This window comes from Aricia agestis, chromosome 11 (genome assembly GCF_905147365.1).
Source record: "Aricia agestis chromosome 11, ilAriAges1.1, whole genome shotgun sequence".
NCBI classification, from domain to species: Eukaryota; Metazoa; Arthropoda; class Insecta; order Lepidoptera; family Lycaenidae; genus Aricia; species Aricia agestis.
In genome coordinates this window covers 2,439,604-2,460,721 of record NC_056416.1, presented here as the reverse complement: position 1 = coordinate 2,460,721, position 21,118 = coordinate 2,439,604, and the positions used below count along the sequence as shown (strand labels likewise).

Here is a 21,118-nt window from a genome sequence, read left to right as displayed (position 1 = left end):
CCAAAAGCTACTTCATCATAGATAGCTGATGAGCCCACATCGTGAAAGTGTCTTACACGGGAGGTAATTTTAGGTCGTTCCCTCCTTAAAGACCGTTCGGAGATACTTTACCTTAAAGCTTATTCGAAATTGAACTCTATCTCATTAACATAAGGGTAGTTATGGGTAAAATAAGTTCTGCTGCCCGCTCGGCCTTGCGTGCGCGTGCGCCGCTGCGTGCGAACTCGGATTATATTATTTAAATTTGGAAATTAATCACGTGGATTTGTATCTTATGGACTGTCTATCAACCGTTATGATTGAATATTGAGTTTTTGGTTGTGTTTGTACAATGTAGAGTTTAAGGGCTGAGTCACATACCGCATTGCGGCAGCGCATCGCCTGAATCGGCATGTTTTTATAAGTTTGGAATATTTTTTGGCATATTAGAGTATAGATATTTGCGATGCGATGCGATATTGCAGTTATCTGTGGGAGTCCTTCGACATGGTGAGGTAAAGAGTGGGTAGAGACTTAGAACAGAGTAGACAGAACTAAGTAACTAGTAGTAGTTATATCTATTGTGCTTATAATAAGAAATACATATAAGTGAAACAGATTTCTTTAATAACTTCGAAAGGGCCCAATATATTCAAATTGTGGACTTTTTGTTTTTCCTCTTAAAATTGTAGCAATCTTGTACGTAACTTAATTCTTTTCTATACCTAATGTCTGTTAGTAATAGTGTGTCCTTAGATGAATGATTAACAATCATTTATCTAAGAGTATGTCTTTGAAAAGGTTCATCCCTGTTTTCCTACCTAACAATTTTCATTTCCAAAATTGCAATTTGCATGGTAACAGCCTTGCAAAATTTAATCGGGATTGTTATGACTATTTATGTAATGAAGTACGTGCTGCGTGATTGCTAATATTGTAAGGTCGTGCCACGAATCGGGATTAGACGAAACAATAGTTTTGGCCAGAGCCATAATTTCGACGAATTGCCTGGCCGAAATACGGCCGAGTGAGCTCAGTATATAAACATACTTCTTGTGCTTTCTTTTCAACACGCTTTAATTATTAGCTTGGGCTGTAGCCTGTATGTATGTAACGGTCAAAGATGCCGATGCACGATTTTTACCTATCTCCAGTAGTCTAATTAATTGGAAACTTTGCATATGAAGAGCCAATGAGAATGCCTATCAACTTGTTAAAAACACAACACTGACAATTTGTTAAAAATGTTGAAAAAATAATAAAGAGGGTGATTTTTTAAAACTACTATTTATTATTATTTAAAAGACCCTTGACGGTGGAATTTCCGCAATTTTCCGCTAGCTCCTTTCTGACATATCTTTTGGAAAAATGTACGGTTTCCGCTAAACTTTCTATTATGAATGAAATATAATATTTAAGCGCTTATTTCGAGAATGTTCAGCTGACTCGGCCGCTGCGCTCTATATTTAATAACGAACATAGCGATAACATTTTTATGTTCTATCAATAATAAACCTAATTTCAGTTATTAGTTGTGTTGTAACAAGCGATGGATGTTTTATTTTTATAATTTAGAGCAACAATCTAATCTATACTAATATTATAAATGCGAAAGTATCTCTGTCTGTCTGTCTGTCTGTCTGTCTGTCTGTCTGTCTGTCTGTCTCGCTTTCACGCCAAAACTACTGAACCGATTGCAATGAAATTTTGTACACAGTTATTCTAGAGTCTAGGGTTGTTGAGGAAGTGATTATGAGGAAGAGGAGGAGGAAGAGGAATTATCACGCGCAAATTTAGAGGATGCGGATGAGGAAGAGGATATTTTTTGAGGAAGAGGATGCGGATGAGGAAGCGGAAGAGGAAGCGGATGAGGAAGAGGATGATAGGAAATTATAAATACTAGCGGACCCAACCCAAAAGTCTTTGTCCTGTCTGTACATAACTAGGTACATAGGTACATTACACAAAAATTAATTAAAAGGGCATTTTCCAGTGGACCAAACTATGAATCTAAATCATTCTCAAAACACACACACTAAAGAATCATCAAAATCCGTCCCACAATTAAGGAGGAGTTCAGTAACTAGTCTAAGAAAATTAGTTTCAAAATCGACGATCAGACCGAATAATTCGTCTAGTTCTGAAAGTTGGTACAGTTGTTCCTAAAGGTGTCCAGATGAATATACTAAAAGTCCCCGAGGGTGGGACAAGAGCCGGCGGTGGGGAAGGGGGGGAAAGGTCTCTTTTTCAAGGTTTTTGCTTGTGACTCGAAAATTATTTAAAATATCTCTTTAGTGACTTCTATATTAATTATCTACATTACTATAAATTACGTCCAAACTGTACGATCAAACGATCATTACTTTAGGAAATACAGAGTATTAAAAGGGTACGCTCGCACTGTTTTTCCATACAAACGTATTCCCCAATTTACTCCCTGGACAATGCGTTTAGACAAATGATTTCTATACAATAAGTACTATGATCTGTTATAGCTACGTTAGATTTTTTCTAAATTTACTAATAAATAAAAAATAATGCCCCGTACCCCGCCAATCGATCGACCATAAAATAAATTTGAAAGACGTTTACGATAAAATAAAAACGTAGTGGTATAGACTCATTCTTCCTGAAGATATTTAAAAAGAATAAATTTAGATAGGATCAACTTTGAAGGAAGAATCACGGGAATACGTTACCTCGATTAACTGTACCTAGAGACAGATACAGTAAATCGGCGTAACGTAGTCCCCTGATTCCACCGCGCGCCGGCTCTTGTCCCACCCTCGGAGACTTTTAGTATATTCATCTGGACACCTTTTTTTTTATTTTATGAAATAAATGTAACGTAACGTCGTATGCAAACGAGCAAACGGGTCACCTGATGGAAAGCAACTTCCGTCGCCCATGGACACTCGCGATGCCATAATTGGATTCGCGATGCCATAATTGGATTCGCGACGCGCATGCGCAGTGAAATTCCTCATAAATTCCTCTTAAATTTTGAGGAAGCGATAGCGGAAGAGGATTTTTTAATTTTTTTTTTTTTTTTTTTTTTTTTTTTTTTTTTTTTTTTTTTATTAAATAAGGGGGCAAACGAGCAAACGGGTCACCTGATGGTAAGCAACTACCGTCGCCCATGGACACTCGCAACATCAGAAGAGCTGCAGGTGCGTTGCCGGCCTTTTAAGAGGGTATACGCTCTTTTCTTGAAGGTTTGCAGGTCGTATCGGTCCGGAAATACTGCTGGTGACAGCCCATTCCAGAGTTTTACAGTGCGCGGCAGAAAGTTACGCGAAAAACGCACTGTGGAAGACTGCCACTCATCAAGGTGATGAGGATGGTATGTTTTTCGCGTGGGACGATAGCGAAAAGTTGCAGGTGGTATGATTCCGAACAATTCCTCAGAGCACTCCCCGTGATACAACCGATAGAGGATGCAGAGTGAAGCAACATCTCGGCGTAATTCCAGGGGGTCCAAGCTGTTTGAAACACTATGGCAGTCAACAATTCGAGCAGCCCTTCGTTGGATACGATCCAGAGGGAGCAGTTGGTATTTTGGCGCCCCTGCCCAGAGATGAGAACAATATTCCATATGAGGCCGAACCTGCGCCTTGTAGAGTTGTAGGCGTTGGTCCGGACTGAAGTACTGTCTCGCTCTGTTAAGAACGCCAAGCTTCTTTGAGGCTAATTTGGCCTTACCCTCAAGATGATATCGGAACTGGACTTCGCTCGATATGTTGACGCCAAGTATCTCAATGCTAGGGGAGATGGTTAAAGATGTGCCCTCGAAACGAGGATAAACGACCATTGGTGACTTTTTAGTGGTGAACGCGCAGACTTGTGTCTTGGCGGGGTTGAATTGGACTAAGTTACGTCTACCCCATTCAGAGACCTTCTCCAATGAATTCTCCACCTTAGACACAAGTTCGTTTCGACTCTCAGTGACATTTTGCCGAGAAATATTAGGGGAGCCGGTATATACAGCATCACCTGTACTATCATCCGCATAGCAATGAATGCCTTTGGTTTGTAACATGTCATTGATATGCAGTATGAATAGAGTAGGCGATAGCACACAGCCCTGAGGGACACCAGCATTAACAGACTGAGTTTCCGAGCATTCGCCGTCAACTACGACCTTTATGCTTCTGTCTGCTAAGAAACTAGTGACCCACTTACATAATTTCTCGGGTAGCCCGTATGATGGAAGCTTTGATAGCAGCGCTTTATGCCAAACCCGATCGAAGGCCTTCGCAATGTCCAAACTAACAGCCAATGCCTCTCCCTTCGACTCAATTGCCTGAGCCCAACGATGAGTCAGGTATGCCAAGAGATCACCAGCCGAGCGACCCTTACGGAACCCGTATTGTTTGTCGCTTAGCAATCCCTGGCCGTCCAAGTATCGAAGAAGCTGGCTATTGATAATGGATTCCATTATCTTCGAGAAGAGAGAGGTTATAGCGATTGGTCTGTAGTTGGAAGGATTTGAGCGATCACCTTTTTTGGGGATCGGGTGCACCAAGGCTGTCTTCCAGGAAGCCGGGACGATGCCAGTGGAATAGGAGAGCCGAAAAAGACGCGTCAAGACCGGAGCCAACTCTGGAGCACACTTTTTCAACACAATAGGCGGGATTCCGTCAGGCCCACTCGACTTTTGGATATCAAGGGAACAGAGGGCTTTTCGCACTGAGCGCTGATGAAACCGTATATCCGACATGATGCTCGTGCATCGCGGTATGGTCGGCGGTTTCTGCCCCCCGTCACCCAGGGTCGAGTTTGACGCAAAGAGCTTGCCCAGAAGATCGGCTTTGTCTTTTGCGTCCTGGGCCAACGATCCATTTCCTACGTGTAGGGATGGTAGGGTTGGCTTGCAGAAATTTCCTTCAATAGCTTTGGCCAGAGACCAGAATGCACGGGTTCCCGAGGGGAGGCGCTCAAGTCTCTTGCCAATTCTATTGACGTGCTGTTGATTATGAGGATGCGGTAGCGGTTGAGGAACCCAAAATATTGCGGAACTTCCTCATTATGAGGAAGCGGAAGAGGAATCCTCAGCAACCCTACTAGAGTCTGAGAAAGGACATAGGCTACATTTTGATGTGGGAAAATATCTTATTTCCATGAAAATATCGATGAAAATTACTTCGCATTGCGCGTGGCCAGCGCTCATCCCGGGGGTCCTGGGTTCGAGTCCCGCAGGCGGAACAAAAAGTTTTCAATGTTCCTGGGTCTTGGATGTGTATTAAAATAATATTTCAAAAATCTTAAATATATTTTATGTATAATATTATAAAAAATCCAGAAATATATCGACGCGATGCAATGAACATTTTAGTTCTAATACGATTCAACAGATGGCGCTTTTTTTTACTTCGTTGTAACATAGAACTAATCATACTTATTAGTTATTATGTTTTTGTTTATAGTTTTTAATACGTTAGAATATTATGTTTAATAATATTATCACTTGCTATAATAATAATCAATCTATCTGATCTTATAGAACTCCTACTGCATTTCTAAGGAGTTCGAGTGTGTTGTGTTGGCCTATATTCCATCCAGAAAATATTTTTACATTTTAATTCTAATATATGAAAACAGATGGCGCTTTATTTTTACTTCATTATTATAACAGAACTAATCATACCTACTTTATTATATATTATTGTTTTTATTCATAACTAGCTGTTGCCCGCGACTTCGTCCGCGTGGACTTTAGTTTATAGCGCGCGGTGTCAACAAAATTTGTGTCAAATTTAAAAACTTTTTAAAACCCTGGTAAGTGGTACCCCTCTTAGGGCCGCGCAGCGCGCTACACCGGAATGGCAGCGCTGAAAGTGCTCGCCTCGCCGCTGCCATTCCGGTGTAGCGCGGCCCTTAATTAATCAAAATACCCAAAAACAGCTGTGCAGTGTGCACATAGTCTGTACTAATATTATGAATGCGAAAGTATCTCTGTCTGTCTGTCTGTCTGTCAGTCTCGCTTTCACGCCAAACGCCAAAACTACCGAACCGATTGTAATGAAATTTTGTATACTGATAGTCTAAAGCCTGAGAAAGGACATAGGCTACTTTTTTACTGGAAAAAAGGGTTGTAAGGGTCGTAAATTTGTTCAAAAAATTCATAATAGATGGCGCCGTGCGTCTTCTACATCGCGCTGACGCTTGCTCAAAAGTATTTTTATAAGAGGTGGTATCATCTTACATTTAAGTCTAGATTTTTTTCGATTGTTATATCTATTCTACGGTATTAAATAACTCAGTACTTTATCTGTGCAGGCAGTGACGTAACCTTAAGACCAAATTTCACCAACGACTGTTAAAGTTAATGCTCGAATTAGTATCACGTTAGCTGTTTCGTTTTTCATATGAATGAAAGAGAAGACAGGATATTTTAACAAGCTGTTAACACTAACAGACGTTGGTGAAATTGGGGCTAAACCTATCAATGATAAATAGTTTATGGGTAAAGTTGTGTAATTGGGGGGCTAAATAAGCTTTAAAATTTGGCATAATATATAAAGTTTAACATACAAAAATGAAGTACTTATTGTTTGCACACTGCACAGCTGTATTGATTTAAGGGGTACCAGGGTTTTTTTATAAAAGCTTTTGACACCAATTTTGTTGACATCGCGCGCTATAAACTGAAGTCCACGCGGACGAAGTCGCGGGCAACAGCTAGTACAAATATAAAATTATAACGATAATAATAATAAACTTCCTTAAACCTTATAAGAGATGCTTACAAGGTTTGAAGAACTCTTTAATCTTATCAATTCTCTTTTATTGTGCACTTGCTGATATCATTACCTAAAGAAGGCCACACATTATATTATTACACCTGCGTTATGAAGATAAGAAAATAATGTAGAGCTTTATAATGAAAGTTAAAGTTATTCAATTTTTATTTGCAATAAGTTATCATTCTTCATTTTCATTTTATCTTTCGCGTTGATGGACATTTTTCTTTTGTAAATTGTAATGCTTACTTAAAAAGCGACAGTTATTTTTTTTATTGCAAGAAATATTATGCACAAAGTTCATATGGTTGAAAATCTCAAAGAAATACCTAGTGCCAACTTATTTACGAAATATAACAGGTTGAGAAAAGGTTAACTACCTCCTATAGGAAGACACGCCTGCAGGTTTCTGGAGCACAGGACATGGTGCGTGCACTCCTTCATATCCTCCCGTCACGCACAATGTGAAAAGACGTTACTTGATACCGCTTCGTTTAGTTACACTATGGTTTTAAAGTATTTAAGGAAAAATATGGCACTACTAGAGTTATTAATATTGCATTTTGCTGTAGATATTGTTATTGCGAAATACTTTAACGCTTTTGGCGGAAAATAGGGCGGGATTCGCCCTCATTCTTTATAAATGTAAAAAAATCCACAGCCGAACATAATATTATAACCTTTTTGGAAGTCGTTTAAAAAATATAACTGACATTTGGTCGAAACCACGAAGCGAGAGTACTGCTGTCGTTTTTTGGACATTACACTGTATGTTTCATATCAACCAAAAGCTTTTTGTTTTCGTAATAATGTATTTTGCAGTAAAATGCTAAGTGCTTTGACATAATTTTAATATCTCCAATGATATCTATTAGGGCGAGTGGTGTATCCCAAATAGATTATTATGGATTAACTAGAGATCGTTTTCACCGTAACTGGGGCAGTTTCCACTTTCGTACCGCCTTTGTACTGCTTATAGATTATATTTTTAGATAAAATGCGGTAGTAAGTGTCCGCAAGGGCTTTCTATGCATATTTTATACAGCTATCGGCTACCTAAGTTATAAGTTATAACTTGTGGTATCGCTATATTGGTCATTTAGGCTCTTTGATCAATATTAAAGTCTGTTCAAAGTTTACCCCTTACAATACCTTTAAAATTATTATGGAATACTATTTAAGACATATACATAATTAAATTCTGTTTTAATTTTAAATCCATCATCGAATGTTGAGTATAGACCGAAATAAACGGAGGAGTTTTGGATTTTCCTCTGTCGTCGGCAAAATTGATTAAAGATATTGCAGAATTCAAGTTTTAAAATCACGTTTTTTTTTTTGGCCAGAACGAAACCAAGGGCACCCGAAGGTCTCAGTGCCCATTAATTAGGATTTAGGACAGTGTTCGCTAAACGAACCGCGATTATAATTTTAATAGTTCATGTTCTAGTAAGCACGCTACAATGGTAATACGCCATAGTGACTTCTATAGCAAGTGTTACAGAGTGCAAATTTGTTAACACTTTCACTTTCTGACTTCTGTGTTGCCAGTTGTTCCTGACAAAATTGAAATGTGAAACAAATATTCGTATTCAATTGTGTACTATGACATAATGTATAGTGCCTTGAAATTACGAAATAATTTTCGTGTAAAAATATGAAATAAATTATTTCGGTTAATTTCTTAGCGTTAATTAAATTAATGATATCTTCCTACTTTATATACATAAGTGTAATTATAATTAATTGTCTGCTAAATTATAGAAATTAAAATGTTTTTATTTTTCTTTAATAGTTTATCTAAGTACTCTCAAGTTCCACGATACCTGACTAGGGTATGTTATTCGAATACTCGTTTTATTCGAATATTCGACGATTTTATTATTCGAATATTCGCCAAATTATTTTTCGAATAATTCGAATACTAAAAATATTTTTTATTTTTGTTTAAAATGCTATCAAACAAAAAATTAACATGGAATAAGAACATAATTAAGTTTATTTCAGAAAAATAATATTATTTATGAAAATTCTACATCTTTAAGGATATATATAAATATCTGTTTTTAGTCTAACTATTGAGTATACGATCATTCATCGTCGCCGTTGACCATGTTTTTAGTTCATTGTTGTTTATGTTCATTACGCCAGAATGGTGTATATAAAACAAACTCGTTTTTTAAGAAGGTAATAAATGTAAGTACAATATTGAGATTTTTAAAATATGTAGTTAAAATACAAAAGATTTTTTTTATACGCCTTTCTGGCTTGAAGCTCGCGATGTGATCTATGATTCGACAAGTTGATAAATTTGCTATTCAATAGCTTTACCACGGCAGTCCTCGACTGATAATTGAAACAGTTAGTATAGTATCAAAAAATGTCGATGGCTCCTTAATATCATGTTATTGGAGTTATCAAACTTCAAGTTACTAAATTCACCAGCTCTAGGATTGTTTCACCCTCCCCTAGGGCTCCGTTGCAATTTTTTTTCTTTGTTGTGGGGTTGGTTTTCTAGTGGCCCTTTTTTATAATTTCGAGCCACATTGACACAGGTGAAGCCGACTAGATGAACTAGGTGAACGTGGATCGAAAATATCAAAAAGACGGGTAAGGTGGCTTAGTATTAATGAACAGATATCATAACACCGAATATCATATTATTATTTAATCTCAACTACTGCCTAGCAAGACTTAAGCATAATCACATGAGAACAGTAAAAGGTGCTACGATCAAAAATGGTTTACACTTTACAACCTTTCTTTTATTGCCCAGCTGTAACCTTAAAATATACATTTATAAAGTGTTTAACAATAAAAATTAACTATGTCATTTATAAAGATTTATGTTGATAAAAGTAAAAATAAGAATTGCTTACTTTATAGTATAAACAAAATAGGTTGTACATGGTTGTACAAAGCTTTTTGTTACTTTTATTCAGAGTTTTCAGCATTTTTCAATATTTTTTATTTATTCGAATAATATTCGAATTATTCGAATAGTAAATTTGTCGAATAATAACATTCCCTATACCTGACGCATTTTTATGAGTAAACTAAGTATTATGATTACTCGTAATGGTTTGTACTAGGTATAGGTATATATATTACTATATATACTAGCTTAGAATTTAGATTTTAATCTTTATAATAATTATTAATGTTGTATTAATTTTAAAACATTAATTGTAGAAAATTATCTCTAACAAAAAGTAATTTATTAGTACCTACACCTACTACTAAGTAATTTATTACTAGAAGACTACACTAGCTTCTTTTCTCTAGCCTAGAGATAATACACTTGAGAAATTTCGTTAGATTTGTTCAAATCTTGTGAGTGGAGGTAAAAATTACAAAATGGCGTTCTCAGTTTTTTATCTTCAAATCTTAACCTTCTTTTTCCTCTTGTTCCAGCCTATTCGAGCAGGAGATCATGAGCTACGTGCCCGCGACGGGTGGGGCTGCGGTGGCGTCTCCGGCAGCATCCCCCGCCGCGGCCCGCAGCACCCGGGCTCCCGCCCCCCAGAGACGAGACTTCGAGGCGAAGCTCCGAGCATTCTACCGGAAGCTCGAGAGCAAGGGCTATGGACAGGGGCCGGGGAAGTTAAAGTAAGTTGAAGGGAATGGGGCTGAAGAAAGGGAAGTTAGAATGAATGTAAGAGTCTGTAAGAGGTAGAGAGAGATCGGTCCTGGTGATAAAAGAGTGACTTCACCACTCAGTACTGATGAGTAGCGTCGCTAAGATTTGAGACCTTTCAGACAACTTTATTAAAAAGTCTAAAAACCCAAAAGTTAACAGCGATGAAATATCAAATAACACTCTCTCAAGCCTGGCAGTTACATAAAAAAATTGTTCTGCTTATTAATTTTAGTGCTGTTTCTGCCACCAAATTATCATGTTATTTACACATTTGTAACATCATTAACAGCTCAATGAAGATGCAATCTTCCATATCTATTTAGTACTTCCCATCGTTGCAAGATCTAAACTAAACGTCCAACAACTCCATATCATATTCCAATTCAAACTTATAACAAAACCATACTTATAACATTACAGATTACACATCCGTCGCGAGCATCTTCTAGAAGACGCCTTCAGAAGAATCATGTCGTGCAGCAAGAAGGAACTACAGAAGGGGAAACTCTGTGTGCTCTGGGATGGAGAAGAAGGTCTGGATTACGGAGGTCCAAGCAGAGAATTCTTCTTCCTTCTCTCCCGGGAACTATTCAATCCCTACTACGGGCTGTTCGAGTACTCAGCCAACGACACGTATACCGTCCACGTGTCGCCTATGTCCGCGTTTGTGGACAACCATCATGAGTGGTGAGTTGAGACTTGCGAGTTGAGTGTGTCGGGAATCTGGAGGACGGTGAAAATTGGGAGGGTTGGAAATAGAGCTGAAAAATGAATACCGAGTAGTCGAGTCAAATGTAACAGTTGTCAACTCTATTGTGACAGTTCTATTTTCATTTTTCAATGCTCCAATTTTACACCGGCCTTCCGGATTACGGATTACATGGTCTAGAAGCTTAAAATAGCAATAAGATTGACTAAGTTTAGGGTCAAAAAATTTATTTCAAAATTTAGTCCCTGTTTCACCAATTTCTGATAAAGTGCCGAATAGGCTATTCACGACTTTTTTGACAGATTCTCCATACTTGATCTTTCGAGTTAATTGGTGGATAGGTTTTTTTTTAGGTGGATAGGAAATTTTAGCAGCAGTTGTAGGTACCAAATATACTTAACTTACTTATCTGCTATGTCACCCTCTTTCTGTCTCTATCTCTCTCTTTCAATGAGGTTTATGTAAACAGAGTATCCTGGTGCATCTGCTAATTGCATATATTTATGTAATGACGTATAATACTATAGATTTGTCTCTAACTGCTAACTATTAGTGACACGGAAGATGATTTATATAACACTCAGTGACCTCACACTATATTGTAGACTGTAGAATGTTACGGTCTTACTACAAAAAATTAAACATCTGTTGAACAGTTGTTTATAGACCATTTTGTACTGAATTTTTCTCTAATCGACTGTTCAACGCAATGATATTCTATGTTACTAACGTAACTAGATTGGAAGTTTACGGTAGCAACGCGTTGCCACTTCGAAGATGCCTGCAGGCATATCTCACATACATAATGACATAACGAATATATGACTTGACATTGTCTTTTGAACAAAAAAGTGGTTACGTATTTCTGAGAATCTTTTGTAAGACATTGCTACTCTAGTATTTTAGAAACTCATTGGTTCAACGGGTGTTTAAATTTTTTGTAGTAAGATCGATAGTGTTTCACTATTCGCCGCAAATAATTCGTATAATATCAAAAGTCGATGCTACAAAAATTTTTGTTAACTTTTTGTTGTATGTGACAAAGATTCGCTTACAGCGCACTAAACCTTAAAAATATGGTATTTCACATGAAGTCCTATAACTAGCAAATTGTAGATGACATTATATTAACTTATTTATAACGGGTGTTAGGAAACGTGCAGGAACTATAGATGGCAGCACATGTCATATACCTAAACTTTATTGGATCCCTTTTTCGGAAAACGTCAGATCCATGAAGTTGACGCGTCACGCACGTAAGCTATGGGACCTCATTTTGCCTCTCCTATTTTCAATTTTGTCACATAATGTTACACATTTGAGGTACAGATTTTTAATGTGGCAATCAGTAGGCTGCTAACATAAGATATATGTATAACAAAGGGGGCAAAGACAATACCAAGCAAACCGTAAAACAATAAAAACAATAGACGGAAGTCGCCGCCATAATACATAAGTCGTTAAATTGTATCAGTGATTAGACGGGTCAACGAACTGAGATATTGATCGGATCGAAAATGGATTAAGTCAAGTTCAAGGCGATTTGGACTAATCTAATATTGTATTATCTATGTTGCGTATTAGGTTGAGACTTTGATTACAGAAGACTTATTTTGATCACTTTTAGCAGAATTTGTTGCTGTATAAATCTAGAAGTTTTAAGAGGATACACCAGGGGTGAGAGAAATTGAAAATAGGTATTTGAAAATGTATTGCTGTCTCACCAATCTCAAGTCTCCCACCGCAGAGCGCGATAGAGACAACACGACAAAAGTTCTAATAAAAGAACAGAAAATCTTCGATTCGTTGTCCACTGATTCCTTCTCCAAAACTTAACCGATTTAAGTACTTTTTTCATTAAGAATTAAAGGAAGGCTTGAACTGTGTTCCTATGTTTTATTTTTTTTGTATATTTTAGCCAGTTTTGTTTTCGGGGTGTTTGAACACAGAGGAAAATCTGGCCATTTTTTTGGGTTTTTGGACGTTCTTATCTTTTTTAATAATAAAATTATGAAAAAAAGGAAAACATAGGGACATGCTAATAGTGGCCATAGATATTCAGGAAAAAAATCATAACTCTACCGGCATTATCCAGGGAGGAAACAGGGGACAACATTTGTATGGAAAAACGGCGGTGTGGAATCCTCTTAAGGGAAAGTAGTTGCTGGTTTTTTGGTCTTGCATGAGGCGAAAAGGTAGCTTTCCATTAGGCGATATATTTCTCTTTTTGCTTCCCATTTTATAAAAAAATCCTCATACTTATTACACAGAGTTGCATTTTATCACCTTCCTTACTCACATAATTCTTTGGTATTGAATAATTCAATTATAATTATTATGCTAATGTTAGAAATAAGTATCTTAGTATTTTCAAAGTATTTTATTTCTTAGATAATAACATCTGAGTATAACACACAAGTATTGCAGGATGCAACTGTTACAAGCCACCAAATATTGACCACCAAGTTTTAAAAACTCTTTTTTATGTTTACTAAAAAGTCCTGCCAAATAAAGGATATTTTTGTTTATCCTCAAATGTAAAGCAAGGTAACGTCCTTGGCCGTTACACCAAAAGTGTAGAGTTACACTCGTTTTAAGTGAAAACACAACAAAGCACATCCGGCCAACTTATTGGACCATGGAGTTAAAAATTAGATAGGATGTGCTCATAAAATCTTAAAGTTAATGATAACTGTACTTAAAATTTCATCATTATTTTAAGATCCGCTAGTTGATACTTGGTGCAGGGTGTAAAATATATTATCGAATGAAATATTTTGTAATGTAATCAAAATGGTCTTTAAACTCAAAGGTATTGGTAACTTGAGACTTTTGTGCACCCAACAATCTACAGCCGTGACAGTTTTATTTCATTTTTATGTTGTAATAGAATAGGGTGACGACCGTATTGTATGTTTAAAAAAAATGCTATACATGACCATGGATCTACTGTTATTATTCTTAAGTCCATGTACACAACTCACCAAAACAAACGCGGGCCGCATTGCACTTTTACTAAAAGTGAATTCTGAGCAGCTCTGGATTTATGTATAGGCAGTATAGGCCATGGCCTATAATGGGCGGCAGCGTCCTTTGGCGTCCTAGAGATTTCGTACATAGGGCGGCAAAATTAAAGTGGCCTATTCTCATAAAAAATATAAATCCGGCCCTGATTCTGAGTCCTGTGCTGAAGTAGTTTGTTTTCAAAGTGTTACTATCTCTCTCTAATTCTCATTTCTCCCTCAGGTTCCGATTCTCGGGTCGCGTGCTCGGCCTGGCCCTCGTGCACGGGTACCTGCTCGAGGCGTGGTTCACGCGGGCGCTGTACCGGGCGCTGCTGCGGCTGCCCCCCGCGTTGGAGGACGTGGACGCGTTGGACGCGCAGTTCGCGGCATCGCTGCGGTGGTTGCAGGTGAGATAGTCAAACCCGACAGTTTTCAGGCAGTCCTAAAATAATGACAATTATTCTAGCGGAAGCGGATTCCGCTAGGTATATTAACTTTATGGCTCGCGCAGTACAAATGCATTACTAATAACTAAGCATTGTAAAACATGTTGAAATCGACAATCGCGCCCAACTCGCGTATATTATATATTCGCCCGTTTGTTTGAGGTCTAGGCACTCCTTAGTTCTGTCTAATCTGCTTTTTTCATGCTAAGTATGATTGTATATGTCTAACAATAATAACATGTACAGTCGGCGCGCTGCGTGTCCTCCCTGGAGCTGACGTTCGCTGTATCGGAGCGTCTCGCCGACGGGCGGGTGCTGGAGCGGGAGCTTCGCCCCGGCGGCCGCGACACGCCGGTCACGGAGCGCAACAAGAAGGAGTATCTGGAGCGGCTGGTGCGGTGGCGCGTAGAGCGAGGCGTCGCGGACCAGACGGAGTGGCTCGTGCGAGGGTTCCATGAGGTGAGTTTTGAGGTTATTTTTTGTTGTTTAGAGTACGGCAATTCAAAGTTTTCCGGACCAATACGACCTGCAAACCTTCAAGAAGAGAGCGTCTTAAAAGGCCGGCAACGCACCTGTAGCTCTAATTTTGCGAATGTCCATGGGTGACGGTGGTTGCTTTCCATCAGGTGAATTCAGGTGACCCGTTTGCAAAACGAATATACTATCGCCATTCGCCAGGACGATTATGTATCTAATGGCGCGGCCGCACATGCGTCTATCGTACGAAGCTTCGTGCTATGAGACGATACCGTTTGACGATACACGCAGATCGTCCAATGGTATCGTTTTATGCACGAAGCACTACGCATGTGCGGCCCGGACATTAGCGGTAATACAGAGAGAAATCCGTCACACAGTTCTCGCGCAGTCGGTTGCTAATCGCTTAAAATCTTTTACGTCGACAAGTAAGTCAAACGTTTTAAGCAAGAAATTCCTTCGGGTATCAAAATTATTTTTTATTCGATTGATAGCAGAAATTGCAAAGGTTTGGCAGTATTCACGTTAATCATAATAGTACCTTGATCCTAAGTTACATAACCTGAAATAATTCCAATTTAAATACAAAGCTTAAGCAATAAGCATACGAACACGCGAAGTAAATTAAAATTATAAATATTCATCTCGGTTCGCGTTACATTATGAAGTAATTATCACTGCCGAGGTCATACTAATCCACAATCATTGGGACCAACTTGCCCACCTTTGGTAATCTCACGATATTTTTTTTTACGCTGCGACTATTTGAGTACATTACCCAAGTGTTGAGTGTATCCTCGATTCGTGTCTGTATTAATGTCCAGGACAGGAGCACGTTGTTTCTTGCGGGTATAATTTTATTGATCTAGTACAGGGGTCACCAAATGGCGGACCGCGGTCCGCATCAGGACCGCCGACCCATTGTGTGCGGACCAAGCATTTTCAAAGATTATAACTTCGTAAACGATGAACATCTCCAGGATTAAATTCCAATAGCTTGCACCAATTTTACTCCTAACATCAGAGAGATAATTAGCTACAAAAATTGACACTTTTTTCATTGATTTGTAAACTTTGCATACGGTAGTAATTTTTTTAATGTGTAGACCGCGAAGGTCATTTTATTTCTTAAAATGGACCCCGAGCGAAACTAATTGGTGACCCCTGATCTAGTATAAGTAAATAAAATAATCAATCTATATTCTAGCAACAGACTAAGTCTCAATTTACACCATCGCGGAGGCGACTTTTTGCACTGAAACAATACATAGCACAACGTCCAATGAACTTTATGTCAACAGTGTAACACACAAATTAAATGCGATGCGATGCGCGCATCTTCCGCGGATTTCTCGAGAAGACGCGCGACTAGACACAAAGTTCTTTGTGCTATGTACCTACTTACTATCATAGGCACAGAATATATATTAGTAGTACCTCATAGGTATATATAGATTTATAGAAGTTGATTCCTAGGCAGATGGCGGACCTAAGTAATTTGGTCGCGTTGTGTCAAACCCATCGCTCGATCACAGCTAATATCGAATTGACATAAGCCGACCACATGACGTACCTAGGTCCGTCAACTGCCTAGGAATCGATTTCCTCGATGGTACATTTTCGTTGCAAAAAGTAGCCACCATTCCGTTCCGCGCCGGTATAAATTGAGCCCAATATTAATGTCAATTCTATGAACAAAAAATATTTTTCCTAGGTGGTAGACCCGCGACTAGTGGGCGCGTTCGACGCGCGCGAGCTCGAGCTCGTCATAGCCGGGGCTCCCGAGCTGGACGTGGGCGACTGGCGCGCCAACACCGAGTACCGCGGCGGGTACCACGACAACCATCCCGTCGTGCACTGGTTCTGGCAGGCTATCGACAGGTACTAACATTTTCATAGCATTTTTTGCGAAACTTCATTAATACGTGGGAGAGCCATACTTCGGCACGAATGGGCCGGCTCGACCGGAGAAATACCACGTCCTCACAGAAAACCGGCGTGAAACAGCGCTTGCGCTGTGTTTCGCCGAGTGAGTGAGTTTACCGGAGGCTCCTCTCCGAATCCCTACCCTTTTCCCTTCCCTACCCTCCCCTATTTCCTTCCCTACCCTCCCCTATAATTCCCTTCCCTACCCTCCCCTGTTACCCCTTAAAAGGCCGGCAACGCACCTGCAGTTCTTCTGATGCTGCGAGTGTCCATGGGCGACGGAAGTTGCTTTCCATCAGGTGACCCGTTTGCTGCTCGTTTGCCCCCTTATTTCATTAAAAAAAACCCAGTGGCAGCCCTAGGGGGTGGCGGTGGGCAATCGCCCTGGGCCTCGCTCTTGCAGGGGCCTCGCAAGGTGTTTTTTGGAAGACAAAGGGCCTCGCAAAGACCTCCTAACGCCCAGGGCCTCACAAAGACCTTCCACCTGGGGCCTCGCAATGTGTAAGGCCGCCACTGATAATACCCATAACTCAAGAGTCAAGAGCCAGCAACCGCCAGACCACCTCATAAACTTTCGACCCTTTAGGGGTGTCTGGCAGTAGGAAGTAACTGTACAAAATGCCCGGAAGTGGAAGACGAGATTTCTACAGTTGTCTCGGGGGAAATAAGATAAAAAATTGAGCTTTATACTTTATCGAATGTAAGGTAGACCCTCAAAATGGATACCTCCTGAGTAACAGCAACCGAAACTCCAAACTTGCTGGTCGTTCTTACCTCTATAGGGGTCAATAACAGGAAAACTTTCAGCTTTTATAAAATGTCGAAAATCACACGTGGTAAATGGGAATTATTTTCCATGTGTGTGGTAAGATAAGAAAAAAGGGATAAAAATGAAAAAAAAATCAGTCCCACATCTATTCTTTTAGCTGTTTAAACATAAAGAGGTAACTGACTAAGGGGGGTATTACATTATCATTTATATATGACTAGCTGTTGCCCGCGACTTCGTCCGCGTGGACTTCAGTTTATAGCGCGCGATGTCAACAAAATTGGTGTCAAAAGCTTTTATAAAAAAAACCCTGGTACCCCATAAATCAAAACAGCTGTGCAGTGTGCACATAATAATATTTAAATTTTTTAAATTAAACTTTATATTTTACGCCAAATTTTTAAGCTTATTTAGCCCCGCAATTACACAACTTTACCCATTAACTATTTATCATTGATAGGTTTAAGGTTATGTCACTGGCTCACTGCATAGATAAAGTACTGATTTATTAAATAACGTACTTAAGAAATAACAATCGAAAAAAATCGGAATCTAAATGTAAGATAATACCACCTCTTATAGAAAGACTTTAGGGCAAGCGTTAGCGCGATGTAGGGGACGCACGGCGCCATCTATTTTGAATTTTTGGAACTAACGTAATTTGAACAAATTTACTCATTTTCACCCCCTTGCAACGCTTTTTTCCAGTAAAAAAGTAGCATATGTCCTTTCTCAGGCTTTAGACTATCTGTATACAAAATTTCATTACAATCGGTTCGGTAGTTTTGGCTTGAAAGCGAGACAGACAGACAGACAGAGATACTTTCGCATTTATAATATTAGTATAGATCATTTCTATGACAGGTATTGACGTCAGGGTTACTAGATCTCAGAGAATTCGATTTGTCAAAAGACATCGTCATTTTTAATATGGCTTGTTTTTGTTACATAACATTAATTGAAACATATTAACGAACAAGAAATTAAAAACTCTTTTTTATATTAAATAACTGGCAACACCTATTTCTATGACCGTCCACCGACCGTCCGATCCAATCTCTCAGCAAATGTCAAATCTCCTCCAACGATTTTCATGAAATTTAGTATATAGGGGGTTGCGGGGGCGATAAATCGATCTAGCTAGGAATAATTTTCAGAAAATGTATTTTTATTCGTGTTTTATCGATAATCGATAAACTGAAAAATATGACTCTTCCTGGCATCTATTGGCGAATAATAATACTATTTTGTTAGCAACTAATTGTTTTAACGACTAGCAGATGGCGTTATTAAGTAACACGAAGTCAATGAGTGTTTACTATACCGAACAAAGCTCGGTCATCCAGGTACTATTACATTATCCAATATCATTGACTCAATGATCTCGGATCCAATATATTATATGATTATCTAATATCCCCCTAACAGACACAAGTACGGATTTAAAAAATAAGTCCTATAAAACATTAACTTTGGGTTACGCACGGATTATAGATCTACGAATTGGTATTTCGTATAACAAAATCATTTAGGTTACTGGATCTCGCACCTAAATTGGCTTATAAAAATTAATTATTAATGTTGCAATCATTGCCCACACGCTACAACAAAACAAGTTCATTATGAGTACAGTGCCCAGCGGCCGGTTAGATAAAGCTATCCTTCAGTAACAGCGTATTCACAATACACAGTACGATACGATATTCTAAGATATATCGTACCGATAAATTACACAGGGATAGTTTTTTTTTTTTTTAACTTTTTAATATGAAACGAGAGCGACGATACTTTCCTGGATGTTGGAAAAACGCACTTATTCCAAAGACACAAAAGCGTTTACAGTATCAGATATCGGTGTCGCGTAGTGTCAAAACCTCTTATCAATTTATTCTCTAATATTTTTTGGCATTTATTCGGAAATTCCCACGGCCCGTGTGGTTTTATGGTTACTTTTATCAATGTCACTAACACAAAAATACAAAATATATTTAAATTAAAATCGTGTAGATACACAACGGAATTAACATATTGTTGCTATTTTTAATAACCTCTACCGAGTCTATTATGAGCCTTGTCCCCACGTGGTTCGCATTGACAATCCAATTCGTTAGAGTAAATCGTGCCCACTAGGTTGTAAACAAAATCGCCAGTCATCGAGTGACTCATTTACGCATACTTACGAACCTATACTAAATTTTATGTAAATCTTATGTAATGCCCACGTTGTTGCAGGTTTACGAACGAGCAGCGCCTCCGCCTCGTTCAGTTTGTGACCGGAACATCCTCCATCCCCTACGAAGGTTTCTCTGCTCTCCGGGGCTCAACCGGGCCCAGACGGTTCTGCATCGAGCGGTGGGGCCGAGTGGAGTCCCTGCCCCGAGCCCACACCTGCTTCAACAGACTGGACCTCCCTCCCTACCCCACACCGCAGCTGCTCTACGAGAAGCTGCTACTAGCGGTCGAGGAAACCAACACCTTCGGAATAGAGTGAACTAGATCTGATAGAGCTTTAAATGGGCCCGTTCGAACATCAGAAGAGAAGCTACGTTATTGTTTAGTTATGCAGCTATTTATTATTACAATTATTATCCTTTTGTAAATATAGAAATAAAATAATTGTAAAAGAATTATCAAAGATAATGTTATACCTATACTATGTTAGTTGTAGTGAGTAGGTGTGCCAGACGACTCGATCAAAGCTAGCCACTTCGTCGTGAGAGTTTGTACTTTATTAACGCTTTTATTGTAAGAACTATATATTGTGGCTGTGAAATGGGACTCAAGGCCCATGTTTAGTTTTATGCTTTACGTCACTAATTTATAATTTCATTGACCTTTGACAGAGCGACTGTCGGTATCGGCGGCTCCCGGTTCGTCTAGTATTATTGTACAGTCGTGTTCACTATATTGAAACGCTAAGGAAATATAAATTCTTTTATTGGCTAAAACAGAGAAGCTATATCTATTAGAACAGCAACTACCTAGTCAGCTAACATTCTCGTAACGGACAACATGAATTGTATTATTATTATTGCTTATGCTCCCTGTAGTGCAACCTCTATTTATGTAATGTAATTATTGACAAAAGTAAAACGAAATGTTTTTGTGTAGTTCCTCTGTCACTAGTAAAAGTTAATGACTATGTCAACTCGGCTCAACTTGTCTTGTGAGTGAGCAAGACTGAAAAATTTGGCTTCACAAACTGTAAATACCCTATTTATTATTCCTATGTAAATTACACATTAGTGTAAGTTTATGTTTATTTCTGTAATTAATAGAATATATTATGTTGGCTATTTAACTACATTGAGTATTGTTTATTCTGTAAATTTTTAATAATTTGTTTTGTGTGAGTGATAAAATGTCAATATACAATATTAATTACAATACATTGGTTTTATTTTGTTATGTCCAATAATCGCAT

The 21,118-nt window shown here is 38.6% G+C and overlaps 1 protein-coding gene across 4 annotated transcripts in view; it reads left to right on the top strand.

Annotated features, from left to right (window-relative positions):
• LOC121732085 (E3 ubiquitin-protein ligase HECW2) overlaps positions 1-20,785 on the top strand; it is a 114,221-nt gene extending 93,436 nt beyond the window's left edge. For all 4 annotated transcript variants that reach the window (XM_042121872.1, XM_042121873.1, XM_042121874.1 and 1 more), the window contains 6 exons: positions 10,137-10,331; positions 10,783-11,049; positions 14,318-14,483; positions 14,769-14,981; positions 16,714-16,880; positions 19,927-20,785. In XM_042121872.1, coding sequence (XP_041977806.1) covers positions 10,137-10,331; positions 10,783-11,049; positions 14,318-14,483; positions 14,769-14,981; positions 16,714-16,880; positions 19,927-20,185 — 1,267 coding nt within the window. In that variant the 3' untranslated portion in view covers positions 20,186-20,785. The remainder of the gene's footprint in view (positions 1-10,136; positions 10,332-10,782; positions 11,050-14,317; positions 14,484-14,768; positions 14,982-16,713; positions 16,881-19,926) is intronic.
• Positions 20,786-21,118: the final 333 nt, after the last annotated feature.